Source organism: Juglans microcarpa x Juglans regia, chromosome 4S (assembly GCF_004785595.1).
Source record: "Juglans microcarpa x Juglans regia isolate MS1-56 chromosome 4S, Jm3101_v1.0, whole genome shotgun sequence".
NCBI classification, from domain to species: Eukaryota; Viridiplantae; Streptophyta; class Magnoliopsida; order Fagales; family Juglandaceae; genus Juglans; species Juglans microcarpa x Juglans regia.
The window spans coordinates 26,447,443-26,472,220 of NC_054601.1; the positions used below are offsets into that span (position 1 = coordinate 26,447,443).

General features: G+C 34.1%; 3 protein-coding genes across 6 annotated transcripts; all 3 read right to left on the reverse strand.

Annotated features, from left to right (window-relative positions):
• Positions 1 to 50: 50 nt before the first annotated feature.
• Positions 51 to 10,347, reverse strand: LOC121262407 (protein BONZAI 3-like). 3 transcript variants are annotated; one of them, XR_005940094.1, is made up of 17 exons: positions 9,626 to 10,347; positions 7,848 to 7,895; positions 6,523 to 6,671; positions 6,312 to 6,360; positions 5,645 to 5,701; positions 5,213 to 5,392; positions 4,981 to 5,115; positions 4,816 to 4,877; positions 4,611 to 4,704; positions 4,403 to 4,517; positions 4,187 to 4,263; positions 3,545 to 3,682; positions 2,700 to 2,864; positions 2,499 to 2,612; positions 2,327 to 2,423; positions 429 to 1,028; positions 51 to 333 (listed from the first exon to the last, which is right to left on the reverse strand). XR_005940094.1 is itself a non-coding variant. In XM_041164878.1 (16 exons), exons 1-16 carry the CDS (start codon positions 9,782 to 9,784, stop codon positions 907 to 909), a joined length of 1,761 nt encoding a protein of 586 aa, XP_041020812.1. In that variant the 5' UTR covers positions 9,785 to 10,347; the 3' UTR covers positions 51 to 906. The 3 variants fall into 3 exon arrangements, 2 of the variants coding, with proteins under 2 accessions (XP_041020812.1, XP_041020814.1); XM_041164878.1 differs by having other exon boundaries at positions 51 to 1,028; XM_041164880.1 differs by having other exon boundaries at positions 51 to 1,028; positions 6,523 to 6,718; positions 9,626 to 9,707.
• A 2,356-nt stretch (positions 10,348 to 12,703) lies between these two features.
• On the reverse strand, positions 12,704 to 20,270 carry LOC121262409. Of its 2 annotated transcripts, XR_005940095.1 has the most exons (4): positions 20,133 to 20,270; positions 15,692 to 15,766; positions 13,765 to 14,583; positions 12,704 to 13,673 (listed from the first exon to the last, which is right to left on the reverse strand). XR_005940095.1 is itself a non-coding variant. In XM_041164881.1 (2 exons), exon 2 carries the CDS (start codon positions 13,438 to 13,440, stop codon positions 12,853 to 12,855), a length of 588 nt encoding a protein of 195 aa, XP_041020815.1. In that variant the 5' UTR covers positions 13,441 to 13,673; positions 13,765 to 14,703; the 3' UTR covers positions 12,704 to 12,852. The 2 variants fall into 2 exon arrangements, 1 of the variants encoding a protein (XP_041020815.1); XM_041164881.1 differs by lacking the exons at positions 15,692 to 15,766; positions 20,133 to 20,270 and having other exon boundaries at positions 13,765 to 14,703.
• A 1-nt stretch (position 20,271) lies between these two features.
• Positions 20,272 to 23,877, reverse strand: LOC121262220. The gene is made up of 4 exons (XM_041164615.1): positions 23,163 to 23,877; positions 22,066 to 22,476; positions 21,536 to 21,910; positions 20,272 to 20,646 (listed from the first exon to the last, which is right to left on the reverse strand). The coding sequence occupies exons 1-4, from the start codon at positions 23,295 to 23,297 to the stop codon at positions 20,272 to 20,274; spliced, it is 1,296 nt and encodes a 431-aa protein (XP_041020549.1). The 5' UTR covers positions 23,298 to 23,877.
• Positions 23,878 to 24,778: the final 901 nt, after the last annotated feature.

Here is a 24,778-nt window from a genome sequence, read left to right on the forward strand (position 1 = left end):
TAAGGAAAATATGAATACATTTTCTAAAAAAAAATGAAAAAACAATCAAATAAACACGACTCGAAAAATGGTATCAGATAATTAGTCTGGTCCCATAGTTGGCCATCATAAACACGTAAACAAAAGAAGAAGAAAATAATAAAAAGGAAATAAAAGTTACAGAAGTGAAGGTATAGAAGGTAGGGGCGTGAAGGGTGGTGGTGTGGCGGTACATGATCAGGACCATATGCACTGACGATGGCACGTATGGCTCATGCATTGATCAAAACGTACGGTAGAAGAGTGAGTCGTACACTCAATGAGGAGACAGTTGGCCTGGTGGTGCATCCATGGCTGCAAATGAAGAAAATAAGGACAACAAATGCTAGTAAGCCAACCAGCGACCAACTAGAAGAGAGTGGCTTTAAAAAAAGGGCCAAAATCATTACCATATGGGCGGCATAGTGGTTGCTGCAAATGGCTTTTGACAACCATGTACGCACAGGCGGCAGACTTCTTTTGGATGGTGGAATAGGTCGATGATCAAGAACTGATGCTTCCATTGGTGGTGTGCAAGTGAGATTGTTGAATGGATAAAATACAATGTATCTGGCCTTCAATGGCTAGCGCGGATTAAAAAAGAACTTGGAGCAAAAGAAGAGACAAGCGTCAGTGGGAGAGGGAAAGGCTCTCGGTGGGGGTTTCTTTCGAGGGGAGAGAGCGACGTCGAACAATCTGATATACCCTTCTATTTCTTGGCATTAAAACTGCAACTCCTTGCCCACACCCTCGAAGGAAAAAGGAAACACCTACTTTCAGGCGGGTCAATCTATCAGTGGGACAGACTTCAGAAAACATTGGCAGTTGCGCCTGTTGATCAGCGGTATCACACCTTACTTGACCCTATCCAAACGCATGGGCATATACTTAAGTACCAGACGCTTGGGCTTCATGGAGAGGGCGTGGCTTGATATCTCTGCACCGCATGTACGTCAAGAACTGTCCTGGTAGCTCTTCCAAAAGAGCCTGGACCACAGAAATCTGCCCACCTGCACATACCACAACTATGTTATAGTTGAAGTAAAATGGAGTTCAAGCAAAAACAAAACAGCTGCAACAAGATAAAAGTAAAAGGAAACTGCTCATGCCAGCTGATACAAAAGTCAATAGGCCCAAACAGATGATACAAACGTCAACGGACAAATGAAGTAGAACTGACTTTTGGGTTGTAAATGGAGCCAAGCTGTTTGGTGTTGGTCGGTCAATGTTTAACCCATAACGAGTTGAAATTAAAAAAAAAAAAAAAAACGCAAAATAAAGGTCCAAGACAGTGGTGGCAACAGCAGTTCATGCAACATCTCCGTCAAATACAATTTCTGTGTTCAAACCCACCCTTTAATCCTTTCTTCACTCCATCAATGAATAATTATCTAACTAGGGATTGCAATCAACGATGTGATTTTGTTGCTCTCTCTCCCCACAAAAAAGCTCTAAACTGTCTCTAAAAAGCAGAGAACGAAGTCCGTCCCAACTTCTCCCTCCCCTTTCCCTCCTTCCTTTCTCTTCTCCCTAATCTAGATCTTCTCATTCCATTTTTCCATTGTTTTAAAAATTTCCCCCCTAGTCTTCCCCTCCTCCTTTTGTCTCTAGTTTAAGTCTTGGAGGTTAGTTCTACTACTGTCCGACCGGTTCCAACCACCACAAGCCCACAATATACAGAATCGATTCCCACCATTTGATCACCCACAGCCACCCCTCAGGTACCAAACAACCACACATACTGCCCCTCGCCAACAAAGACAGGCATCGACCATCTGCTCTCTTTTTGGCAGTTAACTCTCCTTTACTTGCACCTCAAGTCCCTAAAGTGTTTTCCAGTCCTTTCATTTTGTTTTTACTTCGTTTTCACTTCCATTTTTGGCACCCTGGCACCCTTTTGCTGGAAGTATTTACTCTCAATTCGTTTTTGTCAATCCACTTATGACCACCACGTGCCTTATCTTTGATTTGGCTGCTTGCCGATCTTCCATCCACCACCACAAGATCATTATTCTGATTGGTGCATGAGGCCCATGCGTCACCCTCCTCAACAGTTTACTTCCTTTTTCAGGAAACAAACGGTCTTCTTTTTTGCTGGAAGCAAACATTCGTTCTTGCTTATTATTCTGAGAATAGGGAAGATGTACATCATTACCACTGTGGCTCTCAGTCACAAGGTCACAATCTCTTAGTTGAATTGCACCAAGAACGACCTTTTATGACGGTTCCCCCTCCTCAGTTTGGTAAAGAAACAGGCATCTGGACCCAATTTTTAGCTCCATACGTGCACACACCATTATGTACTTACCATGAACATCTCGCATTGGAACAAACTGTACAATGTCACGTGTAGCAACACGATCTGTAGAGCTCTCTAATCGTTGTCCTTTATCAGCATCAAGGACCTGCCACAAATACTAAGTTAGATGACAGATTAATACATGAGGGGAAGTTCAAGTTCTAGAAAAACAATGCCATACCTCCATTTGTCCAAAATCTGCACTTCCCACTCCCACTATAAGAATTGATAGTGGAAGATCAGATGCCTTCACCAAAGCGTCTTTCGTTTCTTGAAGGTCTGTAAGGACTCCATCCTAGAAAAGGGGACAATTTATTTGATTACCAAGTGAAGGATTGAAGGTGGAAAGAGACATCAAAATGAAGTTAACCATTCTATTTACCGTAATAATGAGCAAAACGAAGTACTTTTTGCTGTTGTATGAAACGGATTGGCTTGCAATTTGAGCAGCTGTTTTAATCACTTGGCCAAACAACGTTGGTCCAGCCAAAGTAACATTATGTAGAGCACTTGCATAAGCAGACATGATGCCTTCAACTCCTTCAACCTATTGAAAATCAGAAGCTAAATGCATTACTTAAGGAGTATGAACATGTAGTTTTCGTAAGGATGATACGTATGCTATGCAACAATGACAAATCACTTGATTTCAATGTGAGTCTTGTAACGGTATCACTTTCATTATCTTAATAATTTCACAAGGAAGAAAAAAGCACCGTCGAGTGTAACGCATAATATTATCAAGAGTATTGGGTGATAACTTGATCCATTTGATTTTCATCGTTTTCATTTACTTAAAAGTTTTTAGAAGGACTATAAAGACTTTCTAGAACCTATTAATTGCATATCTAAAATTATTATATATAACAGTTTTGCATGTGTTATGGTTATCTATACTTGGTGTTTTTTCAACTAATGCTTTTACCAACTTCTTACTTGGTTGACGCTGACTATGACACTCTATTCAAGACCAACATAACTAAAAGTGGTAGAGGAAGAAAAAAATCAAATAAAGCAAAAAAAATAAATATAAAATTTTAAGAACGAACAATGATGAGATACACAGGTTGAAACCAAAATAAAAAATAAAAATCAGGGATTAACTACATTATTGCAGGAGGGTAAACAAGATGGCGATAGTTCTCTGGAAAGGCCAGTACATCAAACCAAAATGTTGCATCAGAGACGAAGCAGCAAAGCAATAATTATAAAATGGACTCCTCTCACCTCAAAGCTACCTGCACTTCCATTCAGGTTGAAGCAATGTGAGATGGTTCCATCAAATGTTTTTCCACCGAAGCCCCATGCAGGAAAGCGCCTATCAGAATCATAAAACTGAATGACCTCCCCAACCTCCATTATAGCCTGAAAAAAATTCAGTTATCAAGCTCATAACAACTTCGCCCATCAACAATAATTTCTTTAAATGCATGCTAACAGAAGGCCCCCTTAACAAACCAGAATAAATAAACTTGTTTTTCTCAAAAGCTCAAGAAAGCAAATTGGATATTGAAAACTAGCCACTTGATCAAATTGAGTTATAACAGAAATAAAAGAAAGCAATTTAGAAACATGTCTATGGACCAAACTTTATAACAAAAGATATATATGAACCAAATCAAGATAACAGCTAGTTTCCCAGGTCAGTGTTATATGTCGGGAGGTAATTTTGAGCGTCAATATCATAATGAAAATACAATTCATGAACTCATATAGGGTAACTTGATATGGAGGAGAGGAAGGACATGCCAATCTATCCAAAAACCATTGGCAACAATCTAGTATCTTCTGTTCCAAAGAATACACCTATACTAGTTTTGGAGTCAAAATAATACCCTGTTGAAAGCACCAGAGGATGCACAGACTCACCTTCTGATAAGAATTCAACTGGCCAGAAGGATCAATGTAGTGTAAAGAATCTGGGTTCCGAGGATTTCCATTTGAGGCTGGACAAATTAAAATTGAATTTTCAAAGTATGAATAAGAGTCTTATCCGGGCGAAACATTTACAACCAGAAAAAAGAGAAAAAAAAAAAAAAATCAATCATCATGCGTATACTAAATAGTCCTCAAGGAATTACTTACCTGTAAAGTCAACCGCAACCATAAAGTTGAGCTCAAATCCACAAGAAACGTAATCAAGAAAGCTGTATTGTTCCTTCTCACAAAATTGATCCACAAACAGCTCTCCCTTCAAAACCTATATTGATGAATCATTGAACAAATGCATATTCAAATAAAAAGAATAAACTGAAATATTTTAATAAATTCTACCGCAAGTATGAATAAGTACCTTCTTGTGACCATGATGAGATGTTATGGTAAGATTTGCACCACTTCTACCTTCATGAAGTTTTTCCAGGTCGGCCACTGACTTCTGAAGTTTACTGATGAGGTAAATTTAAGAACAGTATCTTCTTTAGAGCCAGAGACTAAACTCGGATAACAAGGGAAAACAAGCAAAAAGGAATCCGCAGACTAACTAAATTCCCACTTACCCAATAAGCGAATGTTTGCCACTGCTGTTGAAATCAAAGCACTCGATAATCAATGGGTTATCCTGCAACAAGTCAAATTTCATGCACCACATGCATCTTCTTAGTCATCCAAACAGCAGAATATCCTATAATATATGTGACCAAATCTTAAGGTGACAAGTTTACCTTACTTCCAAACTGCTGCATACTCAGGCATAGGGGTTTCCATGTTGGATTTAAATTGTTGTTCACCACTTCAGTCTTGCATATTGGAATTGAGCCTCCACTCTCAACAATTCTAGATATTCTTAGAAAAGGGTTCTACAATAAAGCGATGAATTTTGAGGATAAAAGAAACAACGAATATACATGCATATTTAACATAAAGCTTGAAGGTATCTGCTTTGCAAATACATACACTTTTAGAAAATATGTCCTTGTTATCCAAGTAAGAACAATGGAGTATCATCTCAACAACCCTCCTTGAAGCAACTGTTTCCTCTGCATGGATGGTGAGTACCCCTAAGTTCCTCAAACCCACATGCCCAATTTTACTATGAAGATTAAGGGTTAAACTCCGATTTTGTTTGGTAAGTACCTGCCATGGAAGAGGGGGGAAGGATTTGATGTTCAGTAAGATTAAAAATGGCTGCAATTGCAACATGCTTTTCAACTGCATCGATGATAACCTAATATCTTAATATATCACTAAATTAGGGAAGTAGCTCTCACAGTAGTCTTTCAATACAAAAATTCTGAAAATTGATATAATTTTATACTCAATTTGCACCAGCTTAGTGAATAAGCATATGCATTCTCAACGAGCCTGATTGATCCCAAGGCAGCATACCTCTGATAGAACACACGTGGCCTCTCCAAGAAAATCTTGATCCTCCAATTTCAGCGTCTGAAACACAACAGAAAAATGGTTCATACAGATTTTCGAAAAATTATAGATCATACAGTAATAGTTTAACATTATTCATTAATCACAATTGAAGTAGTTGAACCCCCCTCCACACACATAGATGTACAAAATATGTGACTGGATTGAGTAAGCAAACTGCTGCACACCATTCAGTGAGTGTACTTTCCCACATCGGTCTTACAAGTTATACAGCTACACGATGTATCTATTGTCCAAATAACTTACGCTGACATAATAGTTGGCATCTAATAGTCGTTAGTTATTGTTCTCGAATTAGTTTTTTTGCCACTTCAATGTGTTTAACCATGTATCAACAAAAATCAACCGAACAGGCTAGTGAAAGTATAATGTCATCTAACCAAAACATATTTTCTCAGAAAAACCAGTACCCAGCTCTTAGTCCCCAGTGTAAAAGAGTTTAACTAGCAAATTGCAGTATTCAGCACTTAAAAGGTATTGGAAGAGATACTACAGAAGTGCTTAGCATGTACACTTTTTCTTGTATATTGTTGGTACAAATTATAATTGGAAAAACATAACCTACAAAGATTATAACATTAGATACTTGAGGGCAGAAACTATAATGTACCTTCACAGGTATATTGTGATATTTGGTATCAACATCATACACATGAAATCTGGAGCGAAAATAAAGAAGGGAAACGCGAGTGAGTCAAAAGCAGTCAAATCAAAACAGGAGTTCTTGTATAAAAAAAAAAAAGAAAAGAAAAAAAAAAGAAAAAAAAGAAGAACCATATCTACAAAACTATAAGCACTTAAAATGAATTTGTAAAGCTTACACCAATGGCTGTACAATCTCGAACTGGAATGCAACTGTAACTTTTTCTATCCACGTGGGATTCAAGCTATTCAGTATAACCTCAGTGCGGCCTAACTCCTCTAGTTTTCCATCTATTTTCTTCACATATACCACTGCCATGGGATCACTCTGAACAGAACAATATCTATGTTAGCTCAAACAACAGTAAGACAATCCTGATCAAAACATGAATGCATCTCATATGAGCACATAAACAAACTACTGTGTATTGAAAAACTCAAACCTTGAAAGCTATAAACACCTTTTTCCAGAAAGGGTCAACATGAAGAATTAGTTCAGCTTGCTACACGTGTAAATACTACTTATGGTAGATGTAAACCAAACACTAACAGGATAGGAATCCCACGAAAACTACTCTAAACTTGAGAAGAAAGAAAAACACCAGAAACTTGGGGTGTTAGCTCAGTTTCTAGCAATTTTGAGCAAACAAAGATAGTGTCCAGGATTTAGTCATCCAAAGGTTAAGCTGAAGAGATACAGAAGAAGCAAGAAACTCTCCAAATTTGGAATCCATTTCTTGTTTCAGAAAGTCCTAATGTTAGACATATATCCTCCTAATCAGTAAACACGGATACCAGTACTGTAGTTTTCTTTCCTCTAGGTCATAATATATCATTAAGAACACCAAAAACAGAACAAACAAAATTATATCACTAAGCACTGTAGTTTTCATACCCAGGTTTTTCATCAGTGTATAATAATTACCCAAACTAACTAAGACAGTCATCGGTCCACATACATAGTAATCCAGCTCATTACAAGAGTATGACTACAAATATCTTATGTAAACAAAATACTGTCAAAATAGTAACTTAACTTTTTTTTATAGGTAAATAGCCATAGCCCAAGTACACAGAACATATAAAAATAGTAGCTTAACATAACATAAAGTAATGATCATCTCACGTGCCCTTTTAAACCTTGACAAACCACCTTCTCATGCAATCTCCCCTATGTTTTGGTTGTATCTTGAAGTGAAACTTACACAGTAAAATGTACTTCAACATAATGAACCAAAATTGTGATAGTTTTCTCAAAATTTAGAACTGATTAATTCATAGAATTATGTTAACTCAAGAAATATTATACCACAGTCTTGAATTAATACAAATGTGAAGTGTGGTTTGGATCATAATTTCAAGTCCGTGCTAAGCATAGAAAATATATAGGTGATGAAGGTGGACAATAGAGCACCTAAACAAAAGATTTGGCAAAGGAAAGATGCTAGTATAAACCCTCATAAACATCACTATCAAACATATGGTTATTTTTAGAGAGGAATACCTTCGAAATGATGTCACGATCTCGCAAGTTAAATGCTGATAGGGATAACTGCAGCACAGATTAAAATATAAATGAATACATTTTGAAAAAGCAAAACAAATGAGTTAACAGTACAGAAATAAATAAAAAGACAAACTAAAAACAAAAGAGCCACGCATGCAGATAGAATAACAATTCCAGATGTCGAAATCTCCTATAATACAGTTAATTGATCCCCTCCCATGTAAAGTTTTTGTCAGGCAATATACTGCTTTGGAGCTTGCCATTATTCCACCCATTTCTTTCTAGTAAGGGGCAACAGAAATGCACAATTTCCATCTGTTGGAGATGAAAGAAATGGCAGGTAACACTTTTCAAGAATATAGGTGGCACTTCAACCTTTGGCACTTAAAAATGAGAATATTCAACTCCTGCACAATACTAAAAGGCAGCATGTTGCTTCATACAACCTCATCAGTCTCCAATTTACTAATATTCCGTTAACATATTTAGCTTGACTAAAAAGTTTGACTGCAGTCTTAAATTTAAGAAGTTAGTTACTATGTGGGGTATCAATTTAGTCAATTCACACTTTTGGCCCGTTTGATGCTTGGTTTATAGTGTTTAAGAAGAGTATGAGTTTCAAAACCTTAAATCTCATGACTTTTAACTGTTATTTCCAAAAAAACGAGGGAAGCGAAACAGGGAACGGAACAATAGGTGGTCTATGTCAGAAAGAAAAGTAAAACGAAAGCATCTAGTGGTCCTGATACAAGTAATAACGAAATACATTTTTCTATTGAAAAAACAGAATTTGGAATCAATGGCCTCGTCTGACACTCCAAAGTTGAATTGACATCCACAAAATGGAAATCTTACCAAAGTTTACACTTAAGAGGAGAATTTTGCAGTGCAACTTAGGAACTGAGGTGGGCTCATAAATGGATCCATGGTAGCAACTAAATCATACAAAGAACAAGCAGGTATGGCCATAGTTTTGAATCAAGTACAATGTATGGGGAAGATATCCATCCTTTCACAGTATAAGCAAAACATCATCGTTTAGCTAAGCCCGAAAACACATGGAACCCCGACCATGCTATCCATTCTCGATTCTGAGAAACTAGTAATAAGCCAAACATTTAAATGACAGAATATCAAAGTCAACATTGCCCTGCATGCCCCGCATGCTTCATTTATCAAGCGAAAGTGCGAAACTCATAGCTTGAAAAGCGTTAAGGAGGTAACATTTTAGCACCTTTGAAATACACACAAACCGATCCTCTACCATGCAATGAAACGACTTCTTTGATAATTTTACACATATATGTATTGAAAACAAAACAATAACTGAATAACACTAACACGAATACAGAATATTTATTATTTTATTATCTACTCTTTCTGGATAACATTTTTTTAATCAAGTTTCTGAATAAGAATAGTATTACAGGGAATACTTTAATGAAGAAGAAAAAAGTAACCACAATTTAAAAATAATAATAATAATCTTATTCATATTATTCTTGTTCTCATTGTATTTTACGGGCAATGCCCAACATAATAATCAGGTAAAATGAGAATAGTAAGAACCTAAGCCAATCTGGGATAGAAAATAAATAATGATACGAATTTCAGCCAACGTGGGGATAAACAGAGTCTGAGCCACCGTGGGGTAGATCATAGAGAGCAGCACAGCTCATATAAATTTATATTAAAACTTGAAATAATATTAGTAAAAATTTAACATTTTTCTTTGTACAAATTATATATACAGGCGTTAGAATGGCTGTCACTACCTCGACTTGGGTGAAGAGTTGCTGGAGCCCCCGAGACCTGTAGAAGAACTCAACAGCGTCGTTGTGGCCGCGATTGTTGTTGTTGGTAGCTGTGGTGCTCTGTTGGACCCCACCCACAGCTTGCTTTCCTCCTTGCACATCCGAAAAGCAGTTCCCCATCTCTCTCTCTCTCTCTCTCTCTCTCAACCCCAATTTTGTTTTTTTTTTTTTTCTTTTCTCTATTTAAAACCCTGGATAAATTATTTACTTATCCTCTAAAAAATTTTCAGAGCTCTTCAAACTCAACCTGTCCTTTGTATCAAAACATACAAAAAGGAAGATTTTTTAGGTGTTTGGTCGCAACCTATTTCGGAGAAAACGTGTTGAGGATTGTGATTGCTGAGGATTGTCTTGCTCTGCTCTGCTCTGCTCTATATATTAATGGAGAAAAGCTGTTTTCCTACGAAGACGATGAAATGTTTCCTTCCTTCCTTCTGTGCAACAACCTAGTACCTACGAAATTGTAGCATCTTTACGATGTAGCAGTGCTTTCTTGACGAACACAACAGTTGTTTTCTTTTCTTAGGAATCAACGAACGCGTGATTTCCTATTCCCTTTGAGCAATTTCGCGTTAAAACCAACACAGAGGAAAGCTAAAATGGGCATTGACGAACCCGGAAGATGGTTTTCTAATACAAAGAAATTAATTGTTTATTTCTAAAATCAAAACTCATTTTCTTCTTTGACCTTTAGTTTGTTGAAAACTTTGAAAGTCACGTCCAGAGTTTTCGAATCGATAAACACTGGAAATATATTAATGAAAGGACATAAATAGAAGCGTTTGGATCGAAATAAAATGAGTTGAAATTAAAATAAAATATTTAATATAATATTTTTTAAATATTAACTTTTAAAATTATTATTATTTTGTAAAGCTAAGTTACAACTATTATACCTTTTTATGCAACTATTATATAAAAATTCTTTCATTTTTGTTTTGATTTTAATGTGTTTGAATTTAAAAAATATTATTTTATTAAAAATCATAAATTAGTTATACGTTTATTATTTCTCTCTCTTACGTCTAATTTATTTTTAAAAAATTTCTTAAGTTATCGTATTTAATTATTATAATTTTATCACATTTTAATATAAAATAAAATAAATAATTCAATTTTTTTATATCTTAAAATAAAAATAATATTAAAAAATATATTTTAATAATATTTTATTTAATTTTTTAATTTTAATTTTAATTCATCTCCATTCATTTACGAAATTTCTATTCATTTAAGAAATCAAACAAGACCGTAGTTATAAATAACAATCACATCAATTAACAAATTTTATTTCCAAACTTATTTGTCACTAATCAAAAGTAAAAAACAAAAGTCAAATTAATATTTATTACGTAGCTGAATCACCACTTGAGTTTTTTTTTCTTAAATAAAACTTGTAGTACGCTTTCAATTTCCTAAATCTCAAAATCCAATGAACAATCGTGTCAAAAAATTATAAGAAATCTTGATATTTTCACACTTTCATTTTAGTATAAGGGTATGATGTAATTGAATAGATTTCGTGTTGAACGATTGTGTGTAACTCCTTTGAATCAACATCGCTAATCATTGTCAAAGAAAATCAACCAACGGATCCGTGTGTTTCTTTCCCTTCTGCAAACGTATACTTGAAAAAAAAAAAAAAAAAAAAAAAAAAGAGCAAATTGCTATAATTTAATCAGAAAATGGGATCGGCTTGAATCAGTGGAACCAATCTAGTTTTGGACTGGACTGGTCCGAACTGATTTTTGTAAATCCAAAACCAGCTGGTATTGGTTCATTTTGATTCTATATTTTTTAGGATCGGACTGGTACATAATATTATATATTTTAAATTAATTTTTTTAATATTATGTATAAATATTATATAAAATTTATATATATAATATATATAACAATATAAATTATAATTATATATAAGATAATGTTATTATAATTTATAACATAAAATTTTAATCTTAAACAAAAAAATTTATTTGATCATATGTTTTATACATAAAATATATATATTAATAACATTTTATGACCTAATAAATTATCAACATATTTTTTTTAATAAATACATAATATATTAGTAATATTAATATATATTAGAATATTAATTACATTTTATATCCTAATACTAATTTTATTAAAACTGGATCAGAATTAATAAAATTAAAAATACTAATTAAAAATAATAACCGATACGAAATTAATTTTTAAAATTATAAAATCGATACATATTGATTTATTCTTAAATTTTATTTAAAATAAAATCACACCAGACTAGTTACACTTTTAACAGCAGTCAACAAGACTCTCATCCTCTCTCATCTCTATTGTACCTTCCAAGTCATTAACGTAATAGTCCTTTCATCTTTAATTCGATGTGACAAACGAATAGAATACATATTTGAAGAAGGGTTGAATCTTCTTATTTTGAATCTGAATTCTTTCTTTCTTCCCTCCTTCCATAGAATATCCAATTGGTTGCCCAAGACGGCTTTACTTCCGAGCAAAAGTTAAGAGCACTCGCAAACCAATTTGCACATAAATTCAAGGTTTCTACCTTGCAATTCAGGAGTATATCATGTCATACAATGTGCAGTTGGCAGCCCAAGAACATTGACCAATTAAGGAGTAAGTCGAACACTTCCAACACCAATCGACCAAGTTTGATAGTCCCACATTTTTTATCTGTTTCGAAAGTAATCGCAATTGACAATTCAAGACGAAAAAGGACCTCATTTGATTATGTAATTTAGATGAGATAAAATGAGATGAAATATTTTGTTAAAAATTAAATAAAATATTATTAAAATATAATTTTTTAATATAATTTTTATTTTGAAATTAGAAAAAATTAAATTATTTATTATATTTTGTGTGGGAGTTTAAAATTTTTTTAATGATTATATGAGATGAGAAGAGATAGTTTGATTTTTTGTAACCAAACCAGCCTTGAACATATCTCAAACCCCGACAATCGTACAACAAAAATAATTTTCAATTAACTGAAAGAATTACAATCATACTCGAAAAATTATAGGGCAGCACAAATGAATTCTGATTTTTTTTCCCACTGAACACCAAAGAATTTTGATGGGTACCAAAATGCCACTTACACTCAGTTCTGTACAAATTTGGAGCCCAAATATGTTCCCTCATCCATACATTATGCAACTGAAGAATGCCTCATATGCACATCAGGTGCCAATAAACAGAAGTCCGAATACAAATGGATACATACGTTCAAGATGCAAATTCAGTAAGCGGTGTAGGAATGATAGACCAGCAAATGAGTACCGAGACGAAACTGGCACAGGCACCGCTTCAGGCCGGGCAGCCTGATAATGATGTGTCTTGTCTTTATGCAATAAAGCATCAGCAGCATATGTGGAGTATACTACCCAATCGATCAGTTTCTGTTCTGCGTAAATTGGCACTCTCAATTGGGTGCGTTCCACCAATAGGATAAGAACTTGATGAAGCACCATACTGATAACCATCGTATGGATCCTTTGTATATGGGCCTGAAGCAGTAGCTGATGTTGCAGTTGCAAAAGGTACAGTGGATTGTGTTTCACGTTAGCACCAAGACCATAAGCATGGTACTCTCTCTCATTCAAGTAGAGAGAATCAGCATGAATAGTCTCTCTCTGTGTGGAGACAGCATTTATATGTAAATGGTCAGGCTGTCTTAGAAGGTGCTCTCCCTGAGGACCATAAGCTCGATAGTCCTTTCCAGCCGAGTAAAAGTCCCAAGGAGTCTCCTCACTTGATATAGTTGCCATGTCTCTGTATACCAGACGCTGATGATACCTTCATAAGATGGCAACTGAAATCTACTAGAATCACCATCCGTATAAGGATCCCTAGCAAGTGTTTCCTTGTGATAACGGGGCCACACTTCTCTTATTATTTCATGAACTTTACTGTCACCAACTCTAGCAACTTGAGGAGAGCAGACAGGCAACACAGTTGAATGAACTTCAGCCGGTCGAAAAAGCTTTTCAAGATTCCTAGCCTGGAGGGAAAAATTAGAAAAATTCTGAATGCTAATATTTCAAAAGAAACAATGACCCCAAACTACCGGAGAGAAAAAAAGTGAATCGTACTTGCTTAACAGTAAGTTCTGTTTTGAATTTGTGTTTTTCATTATAATTTTCCTTGATTGCCTTCTTAAAAACACCCATTACACGATAGCGAAAACAATCTGGCTTGGTCTTTGCATTGCACATGAATATCAAACTGCCGAGTTTTTCTTTATTCTTCTCATCATGTTGGCTCTTCTAAGCACCATCATGTTTTTCTTTGTTCTTTTGACTCTCAGTACCACTGTCTGAGACATACGATGCCTTCCTTCGTTTCTCTCTTTTTGTTTGTGCTTTTCCAACTCAATGATCTTCTTCTCTTGGTTATTTTCAGGCTGATGGCTTTCTCCTTAAGCTCTTCATCATTGACATTCTTCTCATTGCCTTCTTCTCTAGAATTCAGCTTTTTAACCTCTCCTCCACTATTGCTGCTTTCTATGTTACTTCACTACATGCTTATTATTCTTTTATTTGTTTCCACAGAGCCTGTGGACCACCTTTATCTTTTCTGGAGTTTAAAAATTTACTACCAAGAGGTTTCTTTGCTATTTTTGATTCAGCCTTTAATGATTTCGGGGTTTTCTTTTTTGACGACTCTGGTCCAGTAGATACCTCTGTTTCCTTCTTTTTATAATCTGGTTCATAGGTGCCTCGACAGGGGAGTCTGATTCGTTTTTGTTATCTTCTTCTTCCTTCATGTTGGATTCTGGTTCAGTAGGAGTCTCTGCAGGAGTCTCTGCTTCCTCCTTTTTTTCCTGTTCCATATTCCATGAACCAAGAGGCTGCCTGATCAAGATGTTTCCCAGCAAGCACGTTGCCAATAAAAAGCTTTTTCTTTGTTTTCTGTTAACCAGAAGCAAACCGGATTAAACAATTAGGATAGGATGAAACAAAAACAAGAAGAAAATGAAAATAAGAAAGTCATAAGCGTTTAGTCGACTGGTCATTGTTATCTTCACAGCTCTAGTACTGGAAACTATGCTATTTCTCGCCATGAGTAGTCTAAGTGAGCAATACAACAATCATCTAATGTAGTTCAATATCCCTATAAAAAAACGCAGTTAAAAAACACCATCACACAACTCCAAATATATAGTTTGGGGGGGAGGGGGGGGGGTGTGTGGAAATTCGAGAAAGGAACAATTTCCATAACCTCCTTTGTTTTCCTTCCCTATCCTCATAGATCTTTCAGTGACTTTTCTGGAAATACACCAAAAAAGTAAACTCTGTACCGTTATTACCGATAGAAACATTATTTCCAGTCAGCACTCTTGTGGGGGCTCGCACATAAGGACCTCGACAAAGCATAATGCCCTAAGAATATCGACTAAGTCTAAACTAATTCAAACTCTAAATGCCCTGAAAGCCATCTCAAATTTCTCCTTTAGAAACTCACATTAGACAAACTACGTACTTCTACCAAGTGAAAAATATATTTATTCCAATGAATAAAATCAAGCAGTGAATTTTATATATCTCGCGATGAATCATTCACATCGATAAATCCATGAATAGAACAACGAAAATGCATTTACCTAAAAAATCAGAGTTCAGTTCAACCTAGCCTAATAGTAATACCACAATGGATGGAGACTCGCACTTTAGCGGGTTAAAAACTCTTCAATACCAAGCACCAGAAAATCCATTTTATTTTCTAACTTCTACCTTCCCTACCTTTTCCTTTTAAACATACCCAGTTAATTTCCATGAGATTAAAAGCCAAAAAACAGATAAAAAAAAAGTTCTAATTAAAACACTAAGATCCGATTTGTATTCGTAAGTTATCTCAATTTATTTCAATTCATCTCACTACTATTCATTATTATTTATCAATTTTAACTCATAAATCTCACTACTATTCATAACTCATTTCACAATTATTCACAATTCATCTCAATTCATCTTCAAATCCAAACGATATCTAAGACGGAGAGATATAGGAAGAGAGTACCTGGCGAAGTAGAGAGAAAGAGAGAGGGCGACTGTTAAAGAGCGAGAGAAAATGATCGAGAACCGTACAGTAGATCTGAGAGAGAAGAAGTGTTAATTAATAGTATATTATATATAGGATTGTTTTTTTATTTTTCGAGCTCATATATGAATTGAATATATTGGCATCCTCATCGCGTCTTTTCTCTTCTTTTGAAAGGAAAAATTCATATCCACGTCAATTAAAAATATTTAATTTAATTTTTTTTATTTTCATAATAATATTCTTTCAATTTTTTTCAAAACAATTTTACTCGTCCTAGGCGGCACTTTTTTTTTTTTTTCTTTAGCAAGTATGTTGTACAAGAGTGATAAGTAAAAAATTTAATTAGTTTATTAGGAATAAAAACAAATAAATAAATAAAAATAAATAAATAAAAACAAATACAATGTGTGGGATGATAAGAAACAAAAAATTTTCTTTTTATTAATTATAAGTTCAATTACCACAATGAATTTTAAGATTGTTAAAGGTTTAAAAAAGCATATCATATGAATTGATGGGGATAATAATAATAATAAAAAATCTTGATACATTGTAACATTTATCCAAGATAGAATCTCATTTAATTTTAACTGTCAAGATAGAGTAAGGAAAAAAAGAAAAGAAAAGATCATATAACACAATATCATATCCCATAAGAAAATGACACATTTTCACTTAATTTTCAACTTCTAAAGGTCTCAAAATACATCTTTTAAAGTACGAAGAGCACTTGCCTTTACACAAACATTCTAAACCAATTTATTTATCCTACATGCAGCAGGAGGACGACCAAAATTCACAGTTCAAAAGACTTACATGTTTAGGTAACCAGATGAAGTGAAAGTTTTGTGAATTGTAATGAAATTGTTTGTAAATAGTAATGAAATAATTTGAGTTAAGATGTTTTATTAGGTTTTGAAAATGAGAGTGAAAAATTTGAATAAAAATATTATTAAATTAAAAAATTTTTAAATTCAATTTTTTAATATAATATTTGGTTTGAAATTTGAACAAATTGTATTTTTTTTCTTTTTTTTTTGTATTTTGTTTGAAAATTAGAAAAAGTTGTAATGATTATGTAATAATTAGATGAAAAACTTGAATATATTCAATTGAAAAGTGTTTTATATTTGAAAAGTAAATTATAAGAAGTTTTGAGATACAATTCATCTCACTTCCAAACATGACCTTAATAGACTTATCAACAAATTATATTATATCCTGTACAAACCAAAATGATGAAAAACACAATACTGTCTTAAAACTCATAATCAAATGGTCAAATTATAATCCAAAGATTATATTCAAGTTTATTTGTCGGCAACATTGGAATTGCGAACTACAACACTTCATGAGGAGTTATATCAAATCAATACAATGTCAATTTTTTTTTTTTTTTTTTTTTAAGCATTCTCTCGTACAAAGAGAGATTTGAAAATAAATAAAACACAATAAAACAAGCAATCATAATTAAACTATGTTTTATGTCACTAATATTAATGGGAATGAAGGGTCCTCTGCCCAACTGACTTCAAAAGAAAGAAACTATCACAATTGAATTCACAAATTTTGCATTGAAAATGCGACATTCCAGCTCCTGCATGCATACTAAGGATGATCTTGATTATCTTCTTCAGAATTCTCAACCTTCCCATTGACAGAAAACAACATATTTATAAAAATAAAAGCTTCAATTATCAAAGTATCATCAACAAAGCCTTTCATTAAAAAAGAAAAAGAAATATCAAAGCCATCCCACTCAATTGGCTTTCCGTGTTTTTTTTTTAATTATAAATTTTCTTTTCTCTGTGTTTAATAGTACATGTTAATGCCAACAATTGCACAACAGTCTAGAAGGGAAGAAAGAGTAATCTCCGGCCCTCTATGACAATCTGGGCCTCGATGAGTATAGTCTAGAACCCCCGGTGTGGTCTGATGTTGCTGTGCGTACATTCATGGCCGTGAATAAAAAATAAATATTGAGAATGTAAAAGAGAGAGAAAGACACAGATTTACGTAGTTCGGCATAAAGCCTATGTCCACGGGAGTTTTTGGGGAGAGGAGAGTCCACTATAATATACTTATTTACAGTCTCTCATACTCTCTGTGCAATGGAGATTATAGCTCTATTTTTTTGGTAGAGATCTCGTCGCTGGAGCTCCTCTCTTGAGGTTGAAGAAGCTGAAGAAGTGGTCGAAAAAATTCTCCTGAAATCTTCTGACTATTTCATTTTATATCCCCCTCTTTCGTGTACCCCTGTTTTTGCATGTCCCTAAGGAGTGGTGAGGATTTGCCTCATTCCTGTACATGTTTGACATCTTTCATCCCTTTCCGTTTTCTTCTTTTCCTTTCCATATCCACCTTCCATTTCTGCTGACACCTTCTCTTTTTTCTTGTACTTTCCTTGTCTCACATTCATCTCTTTTTCTTTGTCTTCTAGTTGTGGGACCTCCCCCTTGGACTGGGCCTAGTAGGTTTACTTTGGATCGTGTATATTTTATCACTTCCAGTACCTACAATGAGAGAAAATTTAGTGTTATTGATGAGTGTTAAACCACCAATTTTACTTGTCCCAAAAATTAAACCTAATGGAAAAATATATATTTAATTATCTATTTGTATCTTAACAATAAGCATTAAGTGTTGCTAAAAACACCAAAGTTTGTATCGAATACTAATATATTTAAATTATCTAGTATGTTAAGACGTGGGAGAATATATATATATATATATATATACATATATAATTGGTTGCTTGCAGTTACGGATTATTACATTCAAAGATTAAACTTCATGGTTTTATAAGTTGGGAATAGACTTAACCCTTTCTTAGAATAACCATTGAGTTGTATCATAGTGATTTGACTCTCGAAGCCAATGTGTGACAATATTAAGATCATGCTAATTCCAACGTAGCTTTGGTGAACTCAAGGCTCTGTGACAGAACGTCTTCATCTCAGGACAACATCTCGCAATTACAATTTACATTCTCCAAAGATGGAGAACTCGAAGGAATTATAAGCTGATCCAGAGCAAAACTTTGTGAGATTTGATAAGCCCTCAAGTTCTAAGTATGTTAACTTGTTGAGTAATCGCCACATTTGCTTCACCATCTTCCGTTGCTACAATTTCTGTAATCCTTTTGCATTTGCTTATAGTCATTATTTTGAGTTGCAGCAGAGTTCTAACTGCATGTTGAGGGTTTAACCAAATTGATCAATTCGTGACAATTCAATAGTTTCAATCCTACCAAATTTTGAAGAGATACTGAGGATGGCACTAGATTTTTCAATTTGGCGCATCGTGATAGTCGGAGAATTTCCAGATTATGAAAAAGTGGGCATGGTTGGGTATTTTCTTTCCACAAATGTGTAACTGTAAGCATAGGTAGACGCTTGAGCACTAGTTGTCTTAATCGTGGGACTACCATAGCTTGTTTTTCTCGATCAAGAAGTTCGTAAGCTGGGAATATTTTCTCCCAGCCACAATTAGATTCTTCAAACATCAACAGATTTGGTAGTCTTGTAAGAAACGTCACAGCAAGACTTGAAAACTGGCCATTCATCAAGTTCCATTTCAATTAGCGTAGGGAACACAAAAAGTCCGGTTGCTCCGTCTTTTTTCACGACTCTTTCTTCCGTCCCTGACCATTAGGGGGGTACAGGAACCGACCAAACCGACAGCAACCGATTGGAACAGGCCGCCAGAGTCAGGAACCATCCAGAACAGATGAAGAACCGGCTGGCGTGTGGCAGTTATTTGCTCAACTGAAAACGACGCCTTTTGATTTAAAACGAAATGGTGTCGTTTCGATATTATATCGTCTTCTACCTCCCTTCTTCTTCCCCGATCAATTTCCAGTTTCTCTCATCTGCAACTCTCTCTCTCTCTACTCTCTCAGACCACCATCGTCACTAGCTCAAGCTGAGAACCGACTGTGACCGCCAGAGTCGATACGACTGGTTTTTCTCCTCTCCATCGACCGATTACGGCTGCTTGCTCCTTCATATCTCCTCTCGTCCGTCGGCAACAGTCTTGCCCAAAAAGCGCACCGAAGGCGTCGGTTTTCACCTCTATTGACCATGAAGCTATTAAGGCACGTAGCTCTTTACCATTTTACCCCTTTTGCTTTTCAAATAGAGTAATACTACTCACCATCCTATCATCATCCCATGATGTGTCATTAGATGATTGAAGACTATTTATTATGTTTTACTTATGAATCTATCATTTAATGCCGCCTTGAAAAGTAATAGAAATAAAAGTGCAGGAAAGGTGTTTGCAAAAATACTTCACAGAGTTGAATTCATTTCACGAATACATTTGAAAGGCTACAGATTCCTTGAAGACAATAGTCTAATGACACTTGATATTTACAGACAATTCTCAACCAATATTACACACTCATGATTGACACCTCAACACTGTGCGAACCTTCTAGAATCATCTGCAATATTTCTTTATGAAGAGTTTGTTCGAGCAGCTGCGGCCTTGGAGTTGTCTTTGTTAGAATCCCGCTGTGAGGTGGAATTCGCTGAGCAGATTGATGGTGAGCCTTAATACTCCTCCCAATGAAGAGTTTCCTCATTAATGCTCATCTGCAATATTTCTTTATGAAGAGTTTCCTCATCAATGCTCATCTGCAATATTTCTTTATGAAGAGTTTGTTCGAGCAGCTGCGGCCTTGGAGTTGTCTTTGTTAGAATCCCGCTGTGAGGTGGAATTCGCTGAGCAGATTGATGGTGAGCCTTAATACTCCTCCCAATGAAGAGTTTCCTCATTAATGCTCTTCTAAGCCGATAAGATTCGTTGGCGTGCAAACACCTTGCGTAACAAGAACGCCACAATTTTCGAATAGTAACATTCCGGCTCATAATTTCCAACTTATACATTCTCCGAATTTCCAATGTCACCAAGCTTGGGAATGAGAGCTATAAAATTCGTCAGAAGAGTGGTTAACACATACCTCATCCCACACTATAACAGATATATTTTAACTTGAGAGCTCGGCTTCTTTTAAATTAATAAAAAAAAAAATGTTCTATATATATAGTTTTTGTTTTACTTTTAAATATAAAGAAAACTAAACAATTCAAATAAGGACTTTTATTCGTTTGTTCAAAATAAATACATTTCATCATGTATTTGTAAAAGTGACTTTCAGTTTGGGCCTTTTGGCTTTTATTATGTCATGATCATTATTATAAAAATAAGAAGAGAAGTGTTAAAGTCACAAAGAAATTCTACAAAATAAAACTAATAAGCTGATGTGATTTCATATAATACGTTAGATATACTTTATAATAAAAATAACTTTACAATCTGACGTACCGCATTAACCCATATCAATTTGTAAATTTATTATTGCATGTGTGACCTCTTTGTAGCTATAACATTTTTCAAATAAGAAATTAGATTATTTCAAATTTTGGTAAGTGCTTTAAAAAGGCCTGTAATTAATTTATTCCATAGAGATTTTAATTTTATTAGACAAACAGTTGTACTATTTATCACTCTTTCTATTTTTGTTAGACCAAATCGTAAAATTCATATATATGCTTACATATTGGTGTATTCTTCTTTTAAAAAAATACATATATATTTTTATGAACCTGATACTCATAGTTACGAAATTTGAGTATTTTTCTGTTAATGATTAGTATTATAATTAAATTTATAATTTAGAAAGATTAGTTAACTAAATTTTATAATATTGGAATGTAAAATTTTCATTCACTTTCATGAATATGACCTCAGCCTCTACGTTTTCTACCTAAATGTGATAATCTTAACAGGGCTAAATAATTTGTAGTCTCTTACCTTGACTTTCTCGCATTCAAGAATCCGCATCTGTTTCAGCATCGACCATTTTGAATCATGCATTCCCTTGAGTCTCCCTAAATTTTCAAGATACAGAGAAGTTACTTGAGGGAACGCCAACGTCATTTCTACTACTTCTCCTCCTTCAGCCGCAACGATTTCCTCCACCCCACAGTCATAAATCTTAATTTTCTCCAATTGCTCGAGACATCTAACGATCGAGGCTGGAAACAAACTTTTCAGACTCACACATTTCCCAGCAATTATTACTTGTAGATTTTGAAAGCTGGGAATTGATTGGGAGTCTTTACTCCATATATGCTTTATTTTGGGTAGACCATATAGATCCAGTAGTTTCAAACTAGGGAAGGCAACCTGCAAGATTAAGTCCCTTGTTTCAAACAAAGACAGGACAGAGCAGAGCAGAAAAAATTGGTTTGTGGAGATGCTGAAAATTCCACATGGCTTAATGAATGAGCAGTTCTATTGCTGAAAATTTTAAGAGAGAGAGAGGTTGATTGTACTATTACCTCTTCAACCACGAAAAGAGTGCCTCCCTGCTCATGCAATTCTTTGGACGACGACGATTCCAAAGTACGCACCCCGTGGAAAAACCACTTGAGTTTTGGTAACCCATAAAGTCCTAGACAAATTAGGCTGGGGAATAAAAGTCTCGTTGTTGGATCGGTCCCGTCTTCTCTCTCGACAATTTCCTCTAATACCCCACAACCTGTTATTATGAGAGACTCCAATTTCTCGAGACTTGCAGCAACTGAGGCTGCTGGAAACAAACTTTTCAAACTCTCACACAATGAAACATCAATATGAAGTAGATTTGGAAAGCTGTACATATTGCGTTGATGGGAGTCCTTGATATTCCATATAATTTCCAACTTTTCCATTTTAGAAATTTCCAATCCCTCCAAGCTCGGGAATGGCATCTGTTAAATTCATCACAACACTGAGTTTCAGTTAAGATATCACTAAATACATGAACACAGATAATATATTTTACCATCTCCATTACTGGTAGTTAAAATAATTAAATTAAAGAGACGGAACTTGAATTCTATCATAATCGTAACTCTCTATTCTCGGATTTTGAACTGAAACTTTTTTTCCTGGTTTCATTACTCAACAAGCAAACTGGACCTCTTCCTTTTTTAATTTGTTTTTCTTGCTTCTTTCTTGGCTTTTGAATCTCTAGTGTAAAAATTCTATTTGTATTTTGAATTGGATTTATGGCAGGCGAAGAGGGCTTAAAATAAAGAAATAACAAAACAAATTTAAACCTATTATTTTTATAATTTAGCTAAACTGATAGATAATCTAATGTGACTGGCTAAAATAATAAAAAAATATGTAAAAACTTTAAATAATGAAAACCATGATATATAGAATATGGAGAACTGAGTATTTTTTTAGTAATTATCATATTATTATTAAGTATACCATTTAAAGAGATTAATTAACAGAATTCATCAACTTAATTAAAGACATATCAAAATGATTTTATACTTTTGGGATGTAAAATTTTCATTCACTTTCATGAAAATGATGTCAGTTCTACGTCTTCTACCTAAATGTGAAAATCTTAAGAGAGCTAAATAATTTTATAGTTTCTTACCTCATCCACCCAGAAAAGAGGTTGTTTAATTGACGACTGAGACTGTCTCTCTTCAACTGTTTCTTTACTCACAAGTCCGGAAGCAAATAGTACCTCAACTTTCTTGCATCTGCCAATCTCCATCGCTTTTAGCATCGGCCATTTTGAAATATGCACTCCCTTGTAAAAACACTCAAGTCTCGATAAATTTTTAAGAACCAAAGAAGTTACTTGAGGGAACTCGAACACCAACCTCCTTTCCACTGCTTCTCCTCCTTCAACCTCAACAATTTCCTCCAGTACCCCACAATCCCTAATTCTAATTTCCTTCAATTGCTTAAGACAAGTACCGATCGAGGCTGGAAACAAACTATTAAGACTCGCACATTTCCAAACATCAATGTTTTGTAGATTCTGAAACCTGAGAATTGTTTGGGGGTCTTTACTCCATACATGCTTTATTTTGGGTAGATTCCATAGATGCAATGTTGTCAAATTAGGAAAGGCAACCTGCAGGATTAAGTCATTACAAGTTTCAATTAAAAAAAAAAGAGGCACTTGCTTCGATTAATGGCAGAGCAGAGAAAATTGGTTTGTGGAGTTGCATGCATGTTTAGGTCTTGTCTAAAATTACCTTAATTTATATCATCTAATTATTACAAGTTTTTCAAATTTTTAAATAAAATACAATAAACAATCTAACATTTTCAAATCTAAAAAATATATATATTTAAAAATAATATTATGATAATATTTTAATCAACTTTTAATTTTCATCTCAACTATTTTCATCTCAATTCACTATTTAAAAAAAAATCTCAATTCACTATTGAAACAATATTTTAATGTCATATATAATAATCTAGAATACATGTATGTAATTAGAAGCGTCGTTAACAAATGAATAGTGCTACACCCATCGAGGGTTGAGGATGAGTCCCGATAAGGTTAAATGTTTTTTTTTTTTCGTTCATTCTTTTATATCTTTAAATACTTTTAAAAAAATCATAACATTAAAAGATATCTTCTTAATCATTAAATTAAAAAAAATTGTTGAACCCATCATCGAGACCCAAGTCTCAACCACTTTAGCGATTTCCATAACAAATCCACAAGAGAGAGAATCTATAGACGTAAATTTACATAGAAAGTTCAGATGGAAAATGATACTTCCACGTAGAAAATGTACTGATAAAGTGTACAGATTAGTGCTTTTAAAAAAAAAAAATAATTTGTATGTTTATTATTTAATATGTTTTTTAAAAATTATTCACAAATATATTTTAATAAAAAAATCCAAAAAATATACACACAGATATCCTTTCAAGTCTCTATTCGGCTCGTTTGAGGTAGCTGTCATCCCATGGGGCAAAGTAAAGAGACTTCGCAAGTATTGTATAATTATTAAAAAAAAAATGGATAAATAGGATATTTATATAAAAAATTAATTTTTAATAAAAAAATAATATTTATAATCATAGACTACCTAGAAGTCGCTTACAATTTTTTAAAAAATAAATAAATATAAAATATATAAGAAAAAATTAATTTTTTAATAATAAATTTTATTTTTTTAAAAGAAATATAGATTATTTAATTAATATATAATTATATATAGTATTACTCTTTTTAATAAT

Coding starts and splice junctions, on each gene's coding strand:
- LOC121262220 (XM_041164615.1), bottom strand. CDS start 23,297: ATGCTAAAAGCGATGGAGATTGGCAGATGCAAGAAAGTTGAGGTACTA. Junction 22,477..23,162: donor CTCTTTTCTGGGTGGATGAG/GTAAGAAACTAT, acceptor TGAATTTAACAG/ATGCCATTCCCGAGCTTGGA. Junction 20,647..21,535: donor TTGAATGCGAGAAAGTCAAG/GTAAGAGACTAC, acceptor CGAATTTTATAG/CTCTCATTCCCAAGCTTGGT.
- LOC121262409 (XM_041164881.1), bottom strand. CDS start 13,440: ATGGCAACTATATCAAGTGAGGAGACTCCTTGGGACTTTTACTCGGCT.
- LOC121262407 (XM_041164878.1), bottom strand. CDS start 9,784: ATGGGGAACTGCTTTTCGGATGTGCAAGGAGGAAAGCAAGCTGTGGGT. Junction 5,116..5,212: donor AGGACATATTTTCTAAAAGT/GTATGTATTTGC, acceptor GCTTTATTGTAG/AACCCTTTTCTAAGAATATC. Junction 1,029..2,326: donor TCCAATGCGAGATGTTCATG/GTAAGTACATAA, acceptor TGGTATGTGCAG/GTGGGCAGATTTCTGTGGTC.